Source organism: Hypomesus transpacificus, chromosome 6 (genome assembly GCF_021917145.1).
Source record: "Hypomesus transpacificus isolate Combined female chromosome 6, fHypTra1, whole genome shotgun sequence".
NCBI classification, from domain to species: Eukaryota; Metazoa; Chordata; class Actinopteri; order Osmeriformes; family Osmeridae; genus Hypomesus; species Hypomesus transpacificus.
Window position 1 is genome coordinate 2,359,448 of NC_061065.1, and position 21,806 is coordinate 2,381,253.

The window sequence follows — 21,806 nt, forward strand, 5'->3', positions numbered from 1 at the left end:
CCGCTAGTTAGTAGGGTTAGGATACTAGTAGGGTAGGGCCATGCAGGGCAGGATAGGGCAGAGTAGTGTGTTGGTAGTGTAGGTTAAGGGTAGAGTTATGGTAGGGGTAGCATAGGGTGCGGTAGGGGTAATTAAGGGTAGTGTAGGGGTAGCTTGGGCCAGGTGGTTCAGGGCAGGGGTAGTTTAGGGGTGCCGAGTTGAGCTCACTTCTGGACATCCTCACGGGCCACATCTCTTTTCAAAACCCTGAAAGCTTTATTGAAAATATACATACATAACACTTCTCCTACACAACAATACAAAACAGTACAATCACTTTGTAAATAACACATTAAACGCAAACAGGTCCCCTGTCACCCCCCCCCCCCCCCCCCCCCCCCCTACACTCCCCAGAACTCTTCTTCTGCTGAGAAGCCCTTGCCACCTCCAGACCTCTAGCGATAAAGGAAACTTACATCACCAGCTCAGCCCCAGTAAACTGAAACTAAGTAACAGAGTAGACACCAAGTTGCATACAGACACAGCAGTGTTCGTCACTGATGAGTGAGAAAAGGGTGAAAAGCTTTTGGCGTTTTAACTTCACTTTTCGATTTGCTCGGAGTCTTCAGACATGGGAGGGTCCGCGTTGTGGAGGTCGCAAGTTCATTCAACACTCCAAAGAGGAGGAGGAGGGGGTATAGCAAGTGAGAAACAGAACGTGACACACACACACAACTTATACAACACCCATAGAACCACTACTGTGTTTATCAAGTGTTTTGGTTTTCAGTTAAGGGTGGAACTGGTAACCAACAGTGGCACATAGAAAGAGATTTCAGTCTATTACACAGACATGCAAGAACAAGCTCTGCTCACAAGGTGTCTCTTGTTAAAGGCGAGGGGTGGGTAGTTCCTGATTGAAGATAACACACTCCCAGACTCCTCCCTCTTGTATGGGCATGGGTGTTCCTGTGCATATTCACTAGTAGGATTTTAAAGTAGTGGAGAACGTAAACAATTTAAATAAAAATAAAAAAGCAACCCGAAAATAGACCCAAAGGAAGAAAATAAAAACAAATAGTTAAGAGGGATTACAAATGATTATAAAATAAGGAGGACTCCAGTTGTCTGGTTATATTTTAATATGATAATACAGGGAGAAGTCAACCCAAAAAATGATATAATGAGAAAAAAGAACAAGTAACAAAATTCAATAAAAACAGACAGAAAAGCATTATTTTTAAACATTTTTTTTTATCAGTCTGTAGCAAATAATCATGACACACCCTGAACAGGGGAGGAAGAAGCATTGTGAAGTGAACTTGACCACTGCCAGATGGGCTTGGCTAGAGTGCAGGAGGAATGACTGTAACATGGAGCCCCACCATCTGTGTGTTTGAAGCGTAACGAGAGCATGTAACTGCATAGGAAGCTACTAGACCAGTGTGGGCATCTGTTCCAATATAACCCTAGTCTCCTGACTGCACTGAGCTGCCAGCCCAGCAGTGCCCCTGGTCAGCATGGGGAAAGTGCCAGGGCTTGTTTTGGGATTGGGCTGTTTCAGGTGCAGCTGAGCCATGAGAATCCACCTTTGAAAGTGCTGCTAGGGTGCATACACCCTGAGTAGGTGTATGTGCGCACGGGTGACCAGGATAATGTGTGTGTGTGTGTGTGCTGGGGCTAGGCTGTGTGTGTGTGTGTGTGTGTGTGTGTGTGTGTGCGTGCTGGGGCTAGGCTGTGTGTGTGTGTTTCTCTTCCTTCACTGACCTGCCAAACATTAGCCTTCCATCTACAACATAACAATCCACTCCTCTTATGAAATGACTGGTTGCTCAACACGAGAGCTTACAGCTTTTAGAAACCAAGGTCATTTAGCTTTTCATTGTATTATTTCCTGTCTCCCCACAAAAATCTATCAATGCCAATCCTGCAGTGCTATCTGAATGCTGTGGTAAGGACAAGTATAAAAGTCAAATGTAAAATGAAAACCCCCAGATAAAAATAAAATAAACGTTTTTTTCAAACTGGCTCTGAAGTGTTTGTTTGTTTGAAGTGTCTGTTTCCACAGATGGAGGTTACTATGGGTATGAGGCTGTGTCACCAGGGGATGAGGGGGGGCACGGGTCGTCTGATGCTGGTGTGACTTGAACACACATACACACAACACATCCACACCTGAAATAACACACCAACACAGGCATGCATGCACCTGTGGTCAGCTGTTCCACCCAAGCACACACACACACACACACACACCTGCACAGAAGTGCGTGCGCACACACACACAGTCTTTAGTGCACTAAAAAAAGAAGCACTTTTCACTCCTCTACGGGGGGGGGGGGGGGGGGGGGGAAGAGTCCTTCCAGGGGGGGCGTTTACCCCCACAACACCCCTCATGACCCTGGACCTCTCAGGTAACGCTGACCCATGACCCTCTCAGGTGAAGTTATGAGCTGGGGGCTCGAGAGACACAGGAGGAAACTGGATAAAAAGAGCTCATTTAGAGTGGGATGTTTTCGGGAGTGTTTTCTACTTTCACACTGAAGCCCTCCACAGCCCCAGAATGCACATGTGCAAGGCTAACAACACTACGATTGTCACCCAGCAACCCAACACTAGCATGGCCGTTCTCGTTGTCACTACGTCGATCAGGTGAGTGTGGATGATTACCAGCCTTCATTCGATAACTTAGGTGCAAAGAAAGGAGGAAGATGATGGAAAACAAATCGAGCGAAGAGTCTGCTATTTTCCCCTTCCACCAACCTCGCCCCTTCCACCCCCCCTCCCCCCACACACACACACACACACACACACACACACACAGGCAGGTGAAAGAGATGCTCCGCAGACCGCAGGTGTGAGATGGGTGCGTGGAGGTGGATCAGGGGAAGGACTCAGGCCTTGAGGCCTGGAAAAGAGATGCCTCTGCAGGGTTAGGGTTGGAGAGGACAGTCCCTGGAGCAGCTGGAGCCGGAGGGCCGGCTGGGGGAGGAGAGGGAGGCCGGCGAGGCTGAATGTGGGAGGGGGGTCCTGGTCTCGTGGAGGGGTGCGGGGGGGGGGGGGGGCTGGTTCAGGATGAACACCCTGCTTGTCTAAGAGTGCGTTCGCCCTCACCTCCAGAGTTTCTCCAGGTCAAGAGACTCAACTACTTTGCGTTTCTGTTTGTCTTTTTTTACTTGGTTGTTTTTTCTCTTGTTGGATTTTGTTGCTAGTTGGGATGTTTGTGTTTCTGTCATTGTTGTTGAAGTGAAGGAGTCTTCTGTTCCAAAGTCACCATCAACTGTCCATGTTACTGCAGTTCTCTGAGGAGAAAAGAGCACATATGGAGATGAACGCTCAATACAAATCTAAAGGCATCATTAGGGAAATTCTGTAGCAGCCTTTCCATCCAGATTTTAAATAAGCCAGCACTGTAATGCGTCGATGCTAAGCTAACATCACTGCGGCTCTCGATGCTAAGCTAACACCACTGCGTCTTTTGATGCTAAGCTAACATCACTGCGTCTCTCCATGCTAAGCTAACACCACTGAGTCTGTCGATGCTAAGCTAACACCACTGCGTCTCTCGATGCTAAGCTAACGCCACGCGGAGCCCACCGTTGAGCCCGTCAGCTTCCTGCGTGTCCAGGAAAGGGGCGGGGCCCCAGATGCGCACGGTTCCGTCGTCGGAGGCGGAGGCCATGAGCCCTGGGATGGCCGGGTTCCAGCTCACACAGTTGACCGTGCGTGTGTGTCCTGTTAGCTCAGCGATGGGCAGCTCGCTACGGCGGTGCCAGATGTACACCTTGTGGTCTGGGGGGGAGAAGAGACAGGCAGAGAGATATACGAAGAGAGACACACAGCAGGGTAGGGAGAGAGGGAGAGAGAGAGAGAGAGACAGAGTCAGGCAGAGAGAGACAGGCAGAGAGATATACGAAGAGAGACACACAGCAGGGTAGGGAGAGAGGGAGAGAAAGACAGAGGCAGAGAGAGAGAAAGAGGCAGAGAGAGAGACAGGCAGAGAGAGACAGGCAGAGAGACACACAGCAGGGTAGGGAGAGAGGGAGAGAAAGACAGAGGCAGAGAGAGAGAAAGAGGCAGAGAGAGAGACAGGCAGAGAGAGACAGGCAGAGAGACACACAGCAGGGTAGGGAGAGAGGGAGAGAAAGACAGAGGCAGAGAGAGATAGACAGAGAGAGACAGAGTCAGGCAGAGAGAGAGACAGAGATGGGGAGACAGCACTAGATCTGCAGCAGAAGCAGTGAGTAGCGAGTCGTTCTTTGCATGTTGTCTGTGAGTGTGGTGAGAGTTGGGTTCTGATGTGGGCACCTTCACTCCCGCTGGCGATGAAGTCCTCGTTGTGGCCTCCGAAGCAGGAGTGGATGGTGTAGAAGCCCTGGGTCACACCCTGGTACTTCCTCACCAGCACACGGTCCTGCAGGTCCCACAGGTGCACCCCCTAGGGAGGGGGGAGGGGGAGGGAGGAGGAGGGAGGAGGAGGGAGGAGCAGGTTAGTTCCTCATGCACACATGGACCTAACCCTACGTACCGTACGTGTTCCTCATGCACACATGGACCTAACCCTACGTACCGTACGTGTTCCTCATGCACACATGGACCTAACCCTACGTACCGTACGTGTTCCTCATGCACACATGGACCTAACCCTACGTACCGTACGTGTTCCTCATGCACACTTCCAACACACTCCTCATTTCCATATCATACACAACAACACACGCAACCAATCAAACAAATAAACAAGCACATATTATCCATCCACCTCATACAGGCTTGCACCCCAGTACTGTGTCTCACCTGAGTTGCTACATTTAACAAAGCTAATCTTCCGTTCTTGGAAACAGTAAAAGACATGATAGGATGGTCCTCCTGAACTCTGAAACACACAGAGCACAGCGGCTGTTCACATCAACACACATTTATTTGATTCACTGCACTGTTGTTTTTGACACACATAACTATAATATCTCACTAATATGACATTGTTGTGTCTGGTAAACACAGACTGTTCCTAGACTCTGACCACGGAAACACAGAACTCTGGGATCTTCTGCTGTACTTTCTGCATGTTGTATTTGTACATCTTGGCTTTTCATCAAAGCGTGGCAGATAAATGTGCTGTAGAGTGAGAGGTGATCTGGGGAGTAGTGAGGGGGCACAGGGCTGTAGAGTGAGAGGTGATCTGGGGAGTAGTGAGGGGGCACAGGGCTGTAGAGTGAGAGGTGGTCTGGAGAGTAGTGAGGGGGCACAGGGCTGTAGAGTGAGAGGTGATCTGGGGAGTAGTGAGGGGGCACAGGGCTGTAGAGTGAGAGGTGATCTGGGGAGTAGTGAGGGGGCACAGGGCTGTAGAGTGAGAGGTGGTCTGGAGAGTAGTGAGGAGGCACAGGGCTGTAGAGTGAGAGGTGATCTGGGGAGTAGTGAGGGGGCACAGGGCTGTAGAGTGAGAGGTGATCTGGGGAGTAGTGAGGGGGCACAGGGCTGTAGAGTGAGAGGTGATCTGGGGAGTAGTGAGGGGGCACAGGGCTGTAGAGTGAGAGGTGATCTGGGGAGTAGTGAGGGGGCACAGGGGTGTCGGGGTGTGGAGCCGGAGAGACGCTTACATGTTCCTGTCGGTCAGGTCCTCAAAGTTGTACCCTCGGATGCGCTGGTGCGTGTCGGAGGCCAGGACTGTGCGCCCGTCACTCAGACACCACAGACACTGCACACGCACACCCTCCCACGAGTCCAGCAGGTTCCCATCCAGGTCCTGGACACACGGGCAGTGTGAGGCTCTCTCAAACACACACACACACCACACCAACATTCCAGTGCATGTCTCAACAGGAAAAGGGTGATGTAAACACACACGTGAACACAGTCCAACAGTCTGTCTTAAGAGGGTCATGAGGTTCATCTGGATAATCAATAAGTGGGTCGATCTCTCCATCTATAAGCAGCTTAAACACAGACTCCACCTCCCTCCTCTCTGCCCTCTCTGAGACTCACACACTGGTAGAACTGCCCTCTCTGAGACTCACACACTGGTAGAACTGCCCTCTCTGATACTCACACACTGGTAGAACTGCCCTCTCTGATACTCACACACTGGTAGAACTGCCCTCTCTGATACTCACACACTGGTAGAACTGCCCTCTCTGCCCCCCGGTGACGAAGCGCTTGCCGTCTGGGTTCCAGGCCACACTGGTCAGGCTGTCTTCGTGGGACTGGCTCATCTTGGTGCGCAGCTCTCCTGTCTGTCCAGCAGGGGGAGACAGAGCACAGCTCAGATCACCCCAACACCAGATCCCGTCTACAGAGAGCCTGTCCACTCCCTATAGACCAATTATTTGTTTGTAAACAATCGGGATGCGTGCGCACTGTGGCTGCAGAAAACCGGGAAAGGATAGCATTTTAAATGGCAAAAGGACCACACGGATAATACAAATAGTTAGATTTAAAAAGACCAAAAGCGTCGAGGAGGACATGCCTATTGGAGAGAAAGCGATTACCCAATGATCTGTCGCATCAGAATTTTGATTTGGGTCACGAAAGTCTTGAAATTTGAGTGAGAATGTCGCCCGGTACAGACCGCATAGTCGAGCGGCAACCATGTCTTCACGTCATGTCACAAAGTTCATAATTTTACACTTTTACAGTCAATTCTACATTTAAAAAGTCGAACAAGGCAGCTTTCAAGAGATATGGGAATTCTGCTTTTAGTCAGCTGGTCCAATTATTTTTCTGATTTGTTTAAACTGGCAATCTGAGTGAGACTACATCCCAGTTACACTGTTTTGACGTTAGCCTCAGTCAGACTCGCTCACTGGCAGTGTGCACAATGTTGTATTTCACTCCATTCTACACCAGAAACGTCAGGGAGGACTGCCTAATGTAGATACGAGTCTGATGAAGATAGCCAGAATCTCGGATTTCTTTAACCTGTCTGTTTCATTTGTCATTTGCCTGAGAAAGCGACCTCCGTTAGCCAGGCTAGTTTTGCCCGATCACTTGGACAGGTTATTTAAGGGTATCGGGGTCAAGTGAATTTTGTGCATAGACAAGTGAACGTAAATGTATTTGTCCAAAGGCCAAGAGCCTCAAAAAGTTAATATCAAGCCCTGCAATCAAGTGGCCAGGGATATATGATGACCTGAACGACACTCCAAGAGTAATAGAACGGGGAGAAGTTCGTCTTTTGCAACCCACATAAGCAGTTGAGCCTGCTTGACAGTTGTGTGACGTAGGGTGATAATTGGTCTATTAAGCCCCATTGTACCGAATTGAGTTGCAGTTACACCAGAGTTCCACTGGGGGTGATCGCAAGCGAGTGCAAAATGAATGAGAGTCTATGGAGCTAAACGGCTAAATTTGTCGTGTCTTGTAGTTTTTGCATGTTCAGCATGGATTATAAGTCGAAAGTTGAATGAACGAGTACTACTTCCTTTAGATTTCTTACAGGATGAGTCGTTGTTGCCCATAATACGCAAGCATTCTGCTAATGAATGCTGATTGTATGATGTCATTGACATTTTAAAAGGCAAACCAAAAAGCGACTTAAAAAAAAAATCTAACACGCAGCAGTGTATATTTTCTTTGCCTCCCCTCTCGAATGCTATATTCAAATTACTAGACAAAAAATGATATCCTGTGGATTTTGAAGGGTATAGCTCCAGAGACCTCCATTCATTCTGCACTCGCCCGTTAGCGCCCTAGAACTAGAGTGGAACTGCAACCAAGCCGGAAGTTTCCCGAGAGTTGTAGTTCTCCCCCAACTCAGATCACATCTTTCCATGTGACTTAAATACATGAGCCTTGAACAGCCAGCACGAGGGCCGTGGTTACCTGGACGCTCCACAGCCAAAGCTCAGAGCAGTCGTCCGGGCCGCAGGCAATCAGGTAGGCGTCGTCAGGACTCCAGGCCAGGTAGGACACCCCATACGCATGGCCCTCCAGCGTCCTCATCAGCTTCACCTGGTGGTTCTCCTGGGGGGGGGGGGGGGGCGGACATGAGTTTGGTATCAGCATCAAGCAGTCATGCTGTCTTCATGAGTTGCTATGTACTTATGTGCATAGTTTCCTCTGTGTGTGTGTGTGACTCACAGGGTCCACCTGCCAGATGATGACGGTGGTGTCCTTGGAGCCGGTGGCTAGCTTGGTTCCATCGTTGGAGAACTTACAGAACCACACCTCGTTACAGTGCTCCGTCAATATCTGCTGGGTGTAGCAGGGGAACTGCTTCCTGTGGGCGGAGCACGACCACGAGAGAGGGAGGTTAGCTACGGTCACACGACTGGAAAGAAGAGGTGGATGCTGGTTAAAAACCCGTCCCAGACCAGAGGCAGAGTGTCCTCCTCTCCCTCTCAGTCACACACACACGCGCACACACACACACACACACACATTTACACACTGACATGAATCAAGCACACAGTCCTATATAGGGTGACTAACTAACCTCTAGCCATGACCCCTGACCCTGACCCCTAAGCTCTAGTCCTAGCCTGTCCCCCAGCCCCAGGTCAGTGAGGCTGTGCAGAGTACTGTCCTAGCCTGTCCCCCAGCCCCAGGTCAGTGAGGCTGTGCAGAGTACTGTCCTAGCCTGTCCCCCAGCCCCAGGTCAGTGAGGCTGTGCAGAGTACTGTCCTAGCCTGTCCCCCAGCCCCAGGTCAGTGAGGCTGTGCAGAGTACTGTCCTAGCCTGTCCCCCAGCCCCAGGTCAGTGAGGCTGTGCAGAGTACTGTCCTAGCCTGTCCCCCAGCCCCAGGTCAGTGAGGCTGTGCAGAGTACTGTCCTAGCCTGTCCCCCAGCCCCAGGTCAGTGACGCTGTGCAGAGTACTGACCGTGAGCAGGTGTGGTCCAGCAGCAGGGAGACAGAGTCCATGCTGCTGTCCAGCTTGGTGTTGTGGTAGAGACAACGCTCTCTCTGCAGCTCCACCGCCTGCAGCAGCAGGGTCTGCAGTCTGCGGGGGGGCAGCATGACCGAGGGGGGCAGGTACGCTGGAGAGGGGGGGGACATGGGTGTCAGAGTGGGGGTACATGTGTGTGGGTGTGTGTGTGTGTGTGTGGGGGGTTCTCCTACTCTGTAGCTTGTCCAGCAGTCTGCAGCGGGAGGCAGTGCCCTTGCCCTCCCACTCTGCCTTGGCACGCAGGTCCTCTGCATGGCTGCACATCAGGTACCTGCACACACACACACACACACACACACACACACGTTAGATGACACCTGATACCTAGAGCTGATGTTAGGTGTAGCTGATGCTAGCTGTAGCTGATGCTAGGTGTAGCTGATGCTAGGTGTAGCTCATACGTGTGTGTGAGTGTGTGTGTGTGTGTCTACAGTGTGTGTGTGTGTATACAGTGTGTGTGTGTGTGTGTGTGTGTGTATACAGTGTGTGTGTGTGTATACAGTATGTGTGTGTGTGAGTTACCCGCTGAGGACGTGGATGCGGTCTGTGTTGTACTTCAGGGGGGTGAGCTCTGCCCTGAGCACATGCAGCGCCTCCAGAACCTTCCCGTCCTCCAGGTACTCCAGGTACTTCTGCTGCAGCAGCAGGAACTTCATACGCTGAGGGGGGGGGGGGCATGAGGAGGGGTGAGGAGGGGTGAGGAGGCATGAGGAGGGGTGAGGAGGGGTGAGGAGGCATGAGGAGGGGTGAGGAGGGGTGAGGAGGGGTGAGGAGGGAGGGGTGGTAGAGATCATAGTGTGGTAGGAGGAGAAAAGCAACAGATGAAGGCGTTGCCCCATGATCATACAAGTCCTTCTGCCCAGCCTGCTCTCCATTACAGAGGACACACCTGTTCACAGCCACCAGCAACACCCCAACCACCATACTACGAAAGACACACATCATCTCCATGGTTTCTGTGAAGAAACCCTGTAGTGGGTTGTGTCCCAGTACCATGGTAACCAGCCATACAGGCACCATGGTAACCAGCCTGGCTCCCGTCAGCTGTAGAGTCTGGTGTTGGCCCAGATGCTGACCACACACACGCTTCATTCCCCACCATGGTGCCTGACGTCCCAGCGCCTCCCCACCCTTCAGAGCTGACGGCTGGTGGGACAACAACATGGCTACCGGCTCCCACAGACCAAGAGGGGGATCCATCTCTGGCTGAACTCTTGACACATTTCAGGCAGGAACAAAAGCCTGTATTTCCAGTCAGCAGGCCTCTGCAGAATGCTCTAGACTTCACACACAGGAGCTGCCTTTCAGGACAGAGTCCTCCCCCCCCCAGGTAACAGGACTCACCACAATGGCGTTGGGGGAGCGCATCAGAGCCCTCAGCTCGTTGAGATCATTCTCCGCCTGAACACAAACAAAGAGGCAGAGACAGGAGGGGCATGTGGTTAGTCAGTTCAGCACTTTCCCTCCATGGAAAAAAAGAGAAGCAAATAGCCCATGTTACCAATACAAGGCAGCCGGTAACCTTAGTTACCCTGTAGGCATGGAGACTGATGCCAGCCCAGTTTGTTAGTTACAGTTAGTTACTGTTAGTTACTACTGTATATAGACATAATATATGTCTTTCTAGAGAGGAGAGACAGTAACCGCTGGCTCATTGTGAGTGATCGGACACAGCCAAGCAAGCAGCTGCTTTCAAACTGTTCTACTACAGACAATATCTTAGTCTGAAATAGTTGAATTGCTGGACTTTCAATTAGCATTAAAAAGATAAATGGTATTTACAGTATTGTGCTCCTATCTTGAAGGAATGTTACTGACGTGAAATGTATTGTGTGCATGACCATGACAAGATGTTGTATTGTGAAATATTGAACATTGTGGCATATAGAAAAATCTATGTTGCCATTTTCGGATCAGAGAAGCAAAGTGAACCTTTGATTACAATTATTTGATTAGATATTTAGTAAAGGGTTTTCTTTTAGCTATTATCACAACAGAGTATCTGAAAGGTTTGATTTGATATATCAATCCCCCTCCCCTCCTCTCTCTGTCTCTCTCTGTCTCCCCTCCCACTCTCCCCCTCGGTCAGACCCACCTTGTCCCACTCCCCCTCCATCACATGGCTGCGGAACTTGGTGGCTGAGGGGTGTTCTAGTCTGCAACCAGACTCCTGCATCAGCAGGTCCACCGTCTGACTGAGAGGGGAGGCAGGAGAGACACGGGGAGAGGGAGGCAGGGGAGAGAGGAAGGCAGGGGAGAGAAGGGGGAGAGGGAGGCAGGGGAGAGAAGGGGGAGAGGGAGGCAGGGGAGAGAGGAAGGCAGGGGAGAGAGGGAGGCAGGGGAGAGAGGGAGGCAGGGGAGAGAGGAAGCAGGGGAGAGAGGGAGGCAGGGGAGAGAGGGAGGCAGGGGAGAGAGGAAGCAGGGGAGAGAGGGAGGCAGGGGAGAGAGGGAGGCAGGGGAGAGAGGGGGGCAGGGGAGAGAGGAAGGCAGGGGAGAGAGGGAGGCAGGGGAGAGAGGGAGGCAGGGGAGAGAGGGAGGCAGGGGAGACACGGGGAGAGGGAGGCAGGGGAGAGAGGGAGGCAGGGGAGAGAGGGAGGCAGGGGAGAGAGGGAGGCAGGGGAGAGAGGGAGGCAGGGGAGAGAGGGGGGCAGGGGAGAGAGGGAGGCAGGGGAGAGAGGGAGGCAGGGGAGAGAGGGAGGCAGGGGAGAGAGGAAGCAGGGGAGAGAGGGAGGCAGGGGAGAGAGGTAGGCAGGGGAGAGAGGAAGCAGGGGAGAGAGGGAGGCAGGGGAGAGAGGGGGGCAGGGGAGAGAGGGGGGCAGGGGAGAGAGGAAGGCAGGGGAGAGAGGGAGGCAGGGGAGAGAGGGAAGCAGGGGAGACAGGGAGGCAGGGGAGAGAGGGAGGCAGGGGAGAGAGGGAAGCAGGGGAGACAGGGAGGCAGGGGAGAGAGGGAGGCAGGGGAGAGAGGAAGCAGGGGAGAGAGGGAGGCAGGGGAGAGAGGGGGGAGAGGGAGGCAGGGGAGAGAGGGGGGCAGGGGAGAGAGGGAGGCAGGGGAGAGAGGGAGGCAGGGGAGAGAGGGAGGCAGGGGAGAGAGGAAGGCAGGGGAGAGAGGGGGGCAGGGGAGAGAGGAAGCAGGGGAGAGAGGGAGGCAGGGGAGAGAGGGAGGCAGGGGAGAGAGGGAGGCATGGGAGAGGCAGGGGAGAGAGGGAGGCAGGGGAGAGAGGGAAGCAGGGGAGAGAGGGAGGCAGGGGAGAGGCAGGGGGGAGAGGGAGGCAGGGGAGACACAGGAAGAGAGGGGGGAGAGGGAGGCAGGGGAGACAAAGGGAGAGAGGGGGGAAGGAGGGGAAGAGAGAGACAAGGGAAAGGGAGACAAAGAGAGAGAGAAGGGAGAGACATGGAGAAGGAGAGAGAGAGAGAGAGAGAGAGAGAGAGAGAGAGAGAGAGAGAGAGAGAGAGAGAGAGAGAGAGAGAGAGAGAGAGAGAGAGAGAGAAAGTGGTGGAGAGGAGGGGAGAAAGAGAGAGAAGTGTAAGATACCCAAAAGAACATGCATGTTGTGCATTAGCTAAAACTGACAGATTCAGAAGCATCACCTAATGAACCTGTCTGCATATACTTATAGAATTGGATGTAACTGTCCACATGGGATTAGAAATTAACACATTTCACTTGAATGAACTGTCATAAAATAAAATAAATTCCAGAACACATGCAGCAACATTCAGACAATGAGCAGAAAGAGGTTTGCTGCGTCTCCAATAACGCAGGTGTTTCTGCCAGACTAGTACTAGTCCAGAGGTGTGAACATGTGTAGATCTTTAACTGTGCGCTGCATGTGTGTGTACAGAGACAGGGGCGTGCGGACACTTCGGCAGAATGACATCATCCTCAGGTATCAGAAGAGTGGCGCAGCACCGGATTTCAGCGGCACTCGCCGTCTGTCCTGCACGGTGCTTGGGTGCATTTCCACATTTGGAATGTAGGGGCGTCTGTTCCTCACCAGCTAACGGCACACTACCCCCTCCATGTAAACATACGGAGAAAGGCTTTCTTTGAGTGTCAGTGTAATGGCAGTGTCGGAGACACACGGATGGTGCGACACGGCGTGTCTATCGAACGATACACGACAAGTTATTCACAGTGACAAGGTTCTGATGTCGAAGGATCAAAATACAGCGTTCGGCAGGCGCTATCTATAATTAGATTCAACCAACGTTTCTAATCTAAAACAGCTGGTTAGAAGCGCATTCCGGAGCCGCCATGAAACCATACTCTATTAGGGGAAGCAGTTCTGACAAGCACAGGGACGCAGTCTTTAATGCTAGGCAGTGGGATATAGCTTGGCTATTTAGTTAAACGTCACAACACACATCCACGACCAACACAGTATATTGTGGACGCATTTACCTAAACAACAGTGACATTATCATATCATATGGATTGGATGGTTTTTTTTGTTTTTACTGTAGTCAGCTAAAACGTGATATATTGAGATTATCTAATGGAAAGTAGCCTACATTCACGATCAAAATTGTGATACAACTGGTTAGTGTACCTAATGGACATGAAATCAACCGATAAGTTGTCAACGTTTATGTAACATGCAACTTCCATTGAGGCGTTTTCAGTCGCTTAGACTCTGCTGTTGGTCGAGCAGAAGAAGCAAACCGAGGAAAACATGGGAGACTCGGCAAAAAAACATATCGACGCTGTCAAGAAGCGTCCTGTTGTTCTCCCAACGCACTTTTGCGCAATCCAGCAGTCATTCCACTTCACACTGCGAACTAACTACTGTTTTTTTAAGACATTGTCCATATTTCCCCCATGACAAGAGTGACAGGGTACGGCGAGTTAAAATGCCTTTACTTTTCAAGCATAACTACAGTTTTTGCACAATCTTTAGCTGGATTAGCTACCTAGCTGATAGATGTAAATTATCTTATTCTGTCTAAATTCATCATACTCAATGCACACAGTTCTGCAGCTTGCTCTGGGCTCAACTAAAAATACCGTGAGACCTGAATACATTATATAGTCATCAAAAACATGAAATGTATTGTCTTTACGATGTAGAAATGTCGTTATGGCCCGCATTAACGCAGGCTAGTGGGGGAGCTAGCTGACATTAGCTAGCAGGCTACCACTGTTATTGTGCAAGATGGATCCCTTCTTCTTCAAACTAGCCGGCTAGTGCAGCTAGCTAGAGGCTAGCTAACTTGCTACCCCTCCCCCATGTTTGTGTCTGTGTCAAACGCAGAAGCGCTTTCGTTCACTTATTGATGAATGATTTTGCCACAATAATGTATATGCTGAGGATATTTAACGTGATTTGACACAAAGTACCTTTTCCTTAGAATGACACATTTGGTAAACTTACTTTAGCCCTAAACCGTGGAGATGCTGTCCTATTAATCGGATGACATCTTCCTCCGACTGCGAAAGACGTTTCTTCTTTTTCAAGGAGCCGACCTCCAAGCCAGAACCCGAGGCTGTGGAGGCGGTCGAGGTCCCGGAGTTTGGTCCGGTGGTGGCCCCGTTATTGGTACCGACACTATTCCCATTGTTTGTATTGGAGAGAAGCCCGTTGGAGTGAGTTCCACCAGCAGAGGATGACTCCCCGTTTTGTGCGCTGTTAAGACAGGATAGGTCCGATGATTCCTGTCCCTGTCCTGCCCCGTTTGCTTGCATGTTGCTGCTAAGGTTGTTGACGATGCTTCGGTTAAAGTGAATAGCAGAGCTGGCTTGAGAGTGAAGTGAAGATGTAGCAAGTCCGAGAACAACTCCAGACAGGCCCAACACAACTGTTGAAGCCCCGGGCTCTCCTGCTCCCTCCGCCGCCGAGGCTCGGTGTTTCTTCCGCGGGGGCGGCGACGCTCCGCCGGTGTCCGAGTCGGAGGAGGAGGAAGCGGAGGCCAGAGTTTCCTCACCGAGAGCGGCCGTGGTTAGAAGCCGGCGAAGCCCCGGGTGGGAAAGGAGGTTTCAGCTCCCCGGATTCAGACCTCGTAACCCGGCTTGAACGCGCTGACACTGTAGAAGCCCCGTCAGTCGTCCCGTTTTTGTTGTTGTTTCTGTCAAAACAGCTGCAACCCCCTAATGGAGTCCAGACACGCTGACGTAACCGGAAATTCCTACACTACCCACTTCCGGGTAGAATTATATAATCCATAAAGTGGCGCATAAGAAGCAATTTTGCATATTGGTAACAATTTTATTAGAGCAATCAATGTAAACATTAACATTTGCGACACAATGTACTAGAGTCACGTATTTTTTCTAAAATTCTAAACATTTTATACAAAAAAAAGAACATTCTAAAAACGTTTTTCTTAGAAAGGCATTATGTGACAACATAATTCCCGATAATTTCCTAGTGCCTCAGAAAGGAATCACTGCTTCAGAATGGACATCAGCGATGACAGCGAATAGTGCACTTACCTAAAGCAAGAGTGTTGACCATAAGATACTTATGCTGCCATCTCTGATAATCAACCTACATTCTTTAAACTTTATCAAGGATTAAATGAAGTATGTCTTCCTTTCTAAAATAGGATTTAGGACGAGAAAGAGTTTTTAATGGCCTACTCTTGTCCTAGATCTGTAAAGACCAATTCAGAGAGCAAAGAGGACATTCAGGGGCCAAAAGCAGGACTGCAACTGAACGTTAAATTAAAAACAACGAACCATTTAAGGCAAACATTTTTAATAACTGAATAATAAATAAATTATGCATAACCTAAAATAGTACAGAACCTGAGCTCCACAGTTTGAAATAAATGAATATGGCAGATAATATCTCTTACTGTTTGAAAATCCTAGCGCTGACCTGGAGAGAATAGAGAATATTGATAATCTTGCAGTTCTATGAAATAATTCTTGACGTTGATGTATCTATTCTTGCTGATATACTCAGTGTTCAAAGTCTTCAGATGCTTACTGTGTTAGTTCTTACCTTGACTACGCTAGTTCTAGATGTATAAAAGTTGTGTAACTAGACTTGTGGGTGGATGATTTCATATTGATATACATTTTTTGATTTTTCTCAAACAGTTAGTAATGATCTTACAAAACCCCTCTCTGTTATACGTCTGCACCACTCAAATTTCTTGAAACGTTTCTGATCACTAGGGGATTAAATAATGGAGATTTATCAAAAATCAATAACACTTTTGCAAAGATTCGTTGGAATCAAGACCAGGATTTATGAGTAGAGCGATGTGTGAGTATGAACTTTACGGGTTTTGAAGTTACATTTTTAAACCATGTCAGTGTCCAGAAACAGGACACACAGAGCTAACAATAGCTTAATGATGTCTATGTATAAACATATTTGTCTGAGAGAGTAAAATGTTGGTATTTTTACAGAAAAAAACATGATTTGTTAATGTATTTCTTGTCAGGACCGCTCCAGGACTTGGTGTGGGAGGGTGGTGGTGGTGGTTGTGTTCGTCTGTTTGTCTTTTCCCTTCATGAAGAAGGTTAGCAGCTCCCCCTTCCCTTTCACGAAGATCGGCCCCCTGCGGACGAAACGGAAGCCGTACTCCTTCAGGATGTCGTAGCAGTCCTCCACCACCTGGGGGCAGCACAGCAGTGTGTGTTACCTGTATGTTCCCCATCAACCCGGTAGAACCTGTATGTGTGTGTGTGTTACCTGGATGTTCCCCATCACCCCAGTAGGACCTGTATGTGTGTGTGTGTTACCTGGATGTTCCCCATCACCCCAGTAGAACCTGTATGTGTGTGTGTGTGTTACCTGGATGTTCCCCATCACCCCAGTAGAACCTGTATGTGTGTGTGTTACCTGGATGTTCCCCATCACCCCAGTAGACTCCATCCTGCTCGCCACATTCACTGCGTTTCCCCAGATGTCGTAGTGAGGCTTCCGGGCGCCGATCACCCCCGCCAGCACTGGCCCTTTATTCAGCCCTGCAGAGGAGAGACACATGAAACACCCACACACTCACACACACACTCACACACACACTCACAGGCCGTACTGACCGATGCGGAGCATGAAGTTGTTGAAGGACTGGCTGTTGAGGTTGGCCAGCGTGACCTTCATGGCCAGAGCGAAGTCTGCCAGGGCGGCCAGGTGCATCCAGCGCTCCAACAACACCTGGTCCTCCAGCTAGGACACAGGAGGTCTTCATCATTATCATCATCATCATTATCATTATCCTCCATCCTTGCGGTTGCTGTAGTCATGGTTACCTTGCGGTTGCTGTAGTCATGGTTACCTTGCGGTTGCTGTAGCCGTTGGTGTTGCTCTCGGGAGAGACGCCCGAAGCGGCCATGTAGGTGCTGCCGATCGTCTTGATTTTAGTGATGCACAGAAACTCAGACCTGTCCAGTAACTAGCATACACAGAAACTTAGACCTGTCCAGTAACTAGCATACACAGAAACTTAGACCTGTCCATTAACTAGCATACACAGAAACTCAGACCTGTCCAGTAACTAGCATACACAGAAACTCAGACCTGTCCAGTAACTAGCATACACAGAAACTCAGACCTGTCCAGTAACTAGCATACACAGAAACTCAGACCTGTCCAGTAACTAGCATACACAGAAACTTAGACCTGTCCAGTAACTAGCATACACAGAAACTCAGACCTGTCCAGTAACTAGCATACACAGAAACTTAGACCTGTCCAGTAACTAGCACACACAGAAACTCAGACCTGTCCAGTAACTAGCATACACAGAAACTTAGACCTGTCCAGTAACTAGCACATACACACACACACACAAAGGAACTTAAACCTGTCTAGTAACTAACACACACAGAAACTCAGACCTGTCCAGTAACTAGCACATACACACACACACACACACAAAGGAACTTAAACCTGTCCAGTAACTAGCACACACAGAAACTCAGACCTGTCCAGTAACTAGCACACACAGAAACTCAGACCTGTCCAGTAACTAGCACACACAGAAACTCAGACCTGTCTAGTAACTAACACACACACACACTTGACTCACGCTGTCGAAGTCAGAGATGATCTCGTTGAGGATTCGGAGGCACTCGATGCCCCCGTTGTTGATGCCCTCCTCCGTGTAGAAGTCTGAGAAGTTGGGGATGGAGGCAAACATCACCCCGATCTCATCGTACGACTGGCTGTACAGCTCCTGGACACCAGAGGGCACAAGCTTTCACCGTCTCATCTGCCTCAAGAACACGTAATCCCTCTTCCCCCCTCACCTCACCTCACATGCCCTCCCCTTTCACCCTCATCTCACCTCACATGCCCTGCCCTTTCATCCCCCCCTCACCTCGTCTCTCTTCTTGGTACCCAGGAAGTGTTTGGCCACATGTTCAGGCAGCATGTTGGTGACCAGGGCCTCGTTACGTTCCCTCATGTCCAGCACCTGCTCCTTCTGCTCTTGCACCCCGATCCTCCACAGGAACATCCTGCGAGACTGCCTCTCCACCTGAGGGGCGGGGCGTACATTTTATCACGGACAACAGTGCAACCTGTGATCCGTGATAAAATAAAGCAGATTCATTATTTACCCTATAAATCGGACGCTGTGTGTGTGTGTGTATCAAGACGATGAGGACTCACATGCCGGGAAAAGTAGTAGAAGCTGATCATCATGATGATGATCATGACGGTCATCAGATACCTGGAGGGGATCACAGACGTACTGAGGAGACAGAGAGGAAGGACATCTTAAGAGTTGAGTCAAACTAAAAGAATTATATATAAATAAATAAAAAGCTGATAAAATATTAGGAAAGCAACCAATTCCACTCTCCGATTTGGTTACTTTAAACTGTGCCTGGTAGCTGAGATGTTACTTTACACTGTGCCTGGTAGCTGAGATGTTACTTTACACTGTGTTTGGTAACTGAGATGTGGTTACTTTACACTGTGTCTGGTAACTGAGATGTGGTTACTTTACACTGTGCCTGGTAGCTGAGATGTTACTTTACACTGTGTCTGGTAACTGAGATGTGGTTACTTTACACTGTGTCTGGTAGCTGAGATGTGGTTACTTTAAACTGTGCCTGGTAGCTGAGATGTTACTTTACACTGTGCCTGGTAGCTGAGATGTTACTTTACACTGTGTTTGGTAACTGAGATGTGGTTACTTTACACTGTGTCTGGTAGCTGAGATGTGGTTACTTTACACTGTGTCTGGTAGCTGAGATGTGGTTACTTTACACTGTGTCTGGTAGCTGAGATGTGGTTACTTTACACTGTGTTTGGTAACTGAGATGTGGTTACTTTACACTGTGTCTGGTAACTGAGATGTGGTTACTTTACACTGTGTCTGGTAGCTGAGATGTGGTTACTTTACACTGCGTCTGGTAACTGAGATGTGGTAAATTTACACTGTGTCTGGTATAAGCTGCACAGACTGGCATTAAATAAACGCTGTGAAGGACGTGGACTCCTCTAACCTGGAGAACAGCATGATGTCATACTCTCACCTGGAGAACAGCATGATGTCATACTCTCACCTGCGAACAGCATGATGTCATACTCTAACCTGGAGAACAGCATGATGTCATACTCTCACCTGGAGAACAGCATGATGTCATACTCTCACCTGGCTAACAGCATGATGTCATACTCTCACCTGGAGAACAGCATGATGTCATACTCTCACCTGGAGAACAGCATGATGTCATACTCTAACCTGGAGAACAGCATGATGTCATACTCTCACCTGGCTAACAGCATGATGTCATACTCTCACCTGGAGAACAGCATGATGTCATACTCTAACCTGGAGAACAGCATGATGTCATGCTCTCACCTGGAGAACAGCATGATGTCATACTCTCACCTGGCTAACAGCATGATGTCATACTCTCACCTGGCGAACAGCATGATGTCATACTCTCACCTGGAGAACAGCATGATGTCATACTCTAACCTGGAGAACAGCATGATGTCATACTCTCACCTGGCTAACAGCATGATGTCATACTCTCACCTGGCGAACAGCATGATGTCATACTCTCACCTGGAGAACAGCATGATGTCATACTCTAACCTGGAGAACAGCATGATGTCATACTCTCACCTGGCGAACAGCATGATGTCATACTCTCACCTGGAGAACAGCATGATGTCATACTCTCACCTGGAGAACAGCATGATGTCATACTCTCACCTGGAGAACAGCATGATGTCATACTCTCACCTGGCAAACAGCATGATGTCATACTCTCACCTGGCGAACAGCATGATGTCATACACATCGTAGATGTCCCTCCAGCTGTAGATGTTGACCGCGCCCGTTGCCAGGACGACCAGCAGCATCAGCCCCAGCTTGACAAAGTGGCTGACCTGGACCAGCATGGTGGTTGCCACGAGCAACAGCACTGCCATGATGCTGTAATGTTTGGGGTTTTGGGCGCAGCCTTCATTGCCTAGCGACTGCAGCATGAGGCCAGCGCTGGTGTTGAGGAGAGGGTGGGGGGGCTGGAGGCAGCTTAGCTGGGAAGGGGAGGAGGGGGGAGGAGTCACAACAACATTTCTAAACGAGACGACTTACACCAAGGAGTGATATTAGCCAATCCACATTGACCACACATGCAGGATGGTGTGTGATGTGTGAGTTGTGCCTCTGGATAAAAGCGCTTTTTGACATCTGCTGACGTACAAGAAAGTTTTTTTACAATTACAGAAGCTGTCACTGCTACACTCTCCACTGAGCATGTGCTTTCAGGTAACAGAAGAAGCTTTCAGGGTTAGTTAAAGCTGCTCTGTGCTAGTGTGCTGGGGGCCTCTGGTGACTCCTGGTCCTGCCTGACTGCAAAGCTGACAGGTGGAACAGGCGTCCCAGAACACAGCGCAGACGCCCTGATGCAGTGATGGAGCCCTCTGGGAGCTGATACCCAGACACGTGAAGAGGTAATGATGCCTGTGAACACAGGCAGGTTACGACACACACACACACCAACATGCACGCACACAAACACCCACACACCTGCACGTACACACACACACTCACAGTCCCAGGGAACCCCCTGCTAACCATGTCTGCTATCTCAGCCATGGTGAGAACAAAGATGGCCGACATAGCCCAGACGTTTCTCGCCCAGCGCGTCCGATCAATCCACATGGAGAAGGACACCAGCCTCCTGGAAAACACCTGGCACACACACACACACATAAACACACACACACACAAACACACATGCATAAACACTAGGGGTGGAACGGTACACTAAAGTCATGGTTCGGTTCAGACCGCGGTTCAGACATCAATATGTGTATCTAAAGGCTGGTTAAGCACTGTCGGGAGAAGTTGGACAGTTTTTTTTGGTCTTGTTCCAGTGATTGGCACACCTGGGTGATGGCGTCAGATATTTGAGTCATTTAGCACACGCCCTTATCCAGATGTGTTACATGTGTTAGCATGTTAGATGTATTTCCACTCACATACCCCACTACTGCTGAACAACGCCGACACACAGTGCTTGTCTTATCCACCACTCCCTCACCTGTACTACTGGAACTGAATGGGAAACTGAAGTTTTCCCAAACTTGCGATCCTAAAGATGCCGGCAGGTCCTTTATCTCTCGTGGGTCGCCACCACTCGTCCTTAGTGCTGCTAGCTATCTCTGACTCACAGCGGCGCCAATCAGAGCTTCAGAGCTAAAGCGGGGCAACAAATTAGGTGTCCCTAAAGAACACGAGTATCTAACTGCGAGTATCTAACTGCCGCATTACATGAATTAATTTGCACACAAGTTTTTTTTTTTTATACCGTGTATTCTCCATGTAATTTCATGCACCGAACCGTAACGCCCGTAGCGTTTAGGTTCAATACGAATACATGAACCGTTCCACCCCTAATAAACACAAATATAAGCGCACACACACACACAGAGGCATTTACGTGTGTAGGAATGACATGATGATGTGGTGTGTAGTGTGTACTCACCCTGGGAAAGACAGCAGCCACAGAGCAGATGGTGAG

The 21,806-nt window shown here is 49.7% G+C and overlaps 2 protein-coding genes across 4 annotated transcripts; both read right to left on the reverse strand.

Annotated features, from left to right (window-relative positions):
- Window positions 1-729: 729 nt before the first annotated feature.
- Window positions 730-14,987, reverse strand: LOC124468523 (WD repeat-containing protein 26). Of its 3 annotated transcripts, XM_047021297.1 has the most exons (15): window positions 14,236-14,987; window positions 10,959-11,058; window positions 10,208-10,264; window positions 9,386-9,522; window positions 9,037-9,134; window positions 8,798-8,954; window positions 8,059-8,248; window positions 7,801-7,941; window positions 6,110-6,212; window positions 5,965-5,981; window positions 5,580-5,725; window positions 4,777-4,855; window positions 4,288-4,417; window positions 3,577-3,771; window positions 730-3,281 (listed from the first exon to the last, which is right to left on the reverse strand). In XM_047021297.1, the coding sequence occupies exons 1-15, from the start codon at window positions 14,544-14,546 to the stop codon at window positions 3,256-3,258; spliced, it is 1,887 nt and encodes a 628-aa protein (XP_046877253.1). In that variant the 5' UTR covers window positions 14,547-14,987; the 3' UTR covers window positions 730-3,255. The 3 variants fall into 3 exon arrangements, with proteins under 3 accessions (XP_046877253.1, XP_046877254.1, XP_046877252.1); XM_047021298.1 differs by lacking the exon at window positions 5,965-5,981 and having other exon boundaries at window positions 6,093-6,212; window positions 8,059-8,197; XM_047021296.1 differs by lacking the exon at window positions 5,965-5,981 and having other exon boundaries at window positions 6,093-6,212.
- Window positions 14,988-15,068: 81 nt separating this feature from the next.
- LOC124468524 (adenylate cyclase type 3-like) lies at window positions 15,069-21,800 on the reverse strand. Its single transcript, XM_047021299.1, has 10 exons — window positions 21,771-21,800; window positions 20,858-20,974; window positions 20,051-20,316; window positions 18,430-18,511; window positions 18,137-18,295; window positions 17,846-17,992; window positions 17,093-17,209; window positions 16,857-16,983; window positions 16,657-16,781; window positions 15,069-16,428 (listed from the first exon to the last, which is right to left on the reverse strand). The coding sequence occupies exons 2-10, from the start codon at window positions 20,942-20,944 to the stop codon at window positions 16,252-16,254; spliced, it is 1,287 nt and encodes a 428-aa protein (XP_046877255.1). The 5' UTR covers window positions 20,945-20,974; window positions 21,771-21,800; the 3' UTR covers window positions 15,069-16,251.
- Window positions 21,801-21,806: the final 6 nt, after the last annotated feature.

What these genes read in the sequence shown, in the direction of transcription:
- LOC124468523 (XM_047021297.1), bottom strand. Translation starts at nt 14,546, where the DNA reads ATGCAAGCAAACGGGGCAGGACAGGGACAGGAATCATCGGACCTATCC. An exon ending in CGCATCCACGTCCTCAGCGG is followed by an intron (nt 9,135 to 9,385) that starts GTAACTCACACA and finishes GTGTGTGTGCAG; the next exon opens with GTACCTGATGTGCAGCCATG. An exon ending in GGAAGCTGACGGGCTCAACG is followed by an intron (nt 3,282 to 3,576) that starts GTGGGCTCCGCG and finishes TTTTCTCCTCAG; the next exon opens with AGAACTGCAGTAACATGGAC.
- LOC124468524 (XM_047021299.1), bottom strand. Translation starts at nt 20,944, where the DNA reads ATGTGGATTGATCGGACGCGCTGGGCGAGAAACGTCTGGGCTATGTCG. An exon ending in TCATCTCTGACTTCGACAGC is followed by an intron (nt 17,210 to 17,845) that starts GTGAGTCAAGTG and finishes TGTGTATGCTAG; the next exon opens with TTACTGGACAGGTCTGAGTT. An exon ending in GGGTGATGGGGAACATCCAG is followed by an intron (nt 16,429 to 16,656) that starts GTAACACACACA and finishes TGCTGCCCCCAG; the next exon opens with GTGGTGGAGGACTGCTACGA.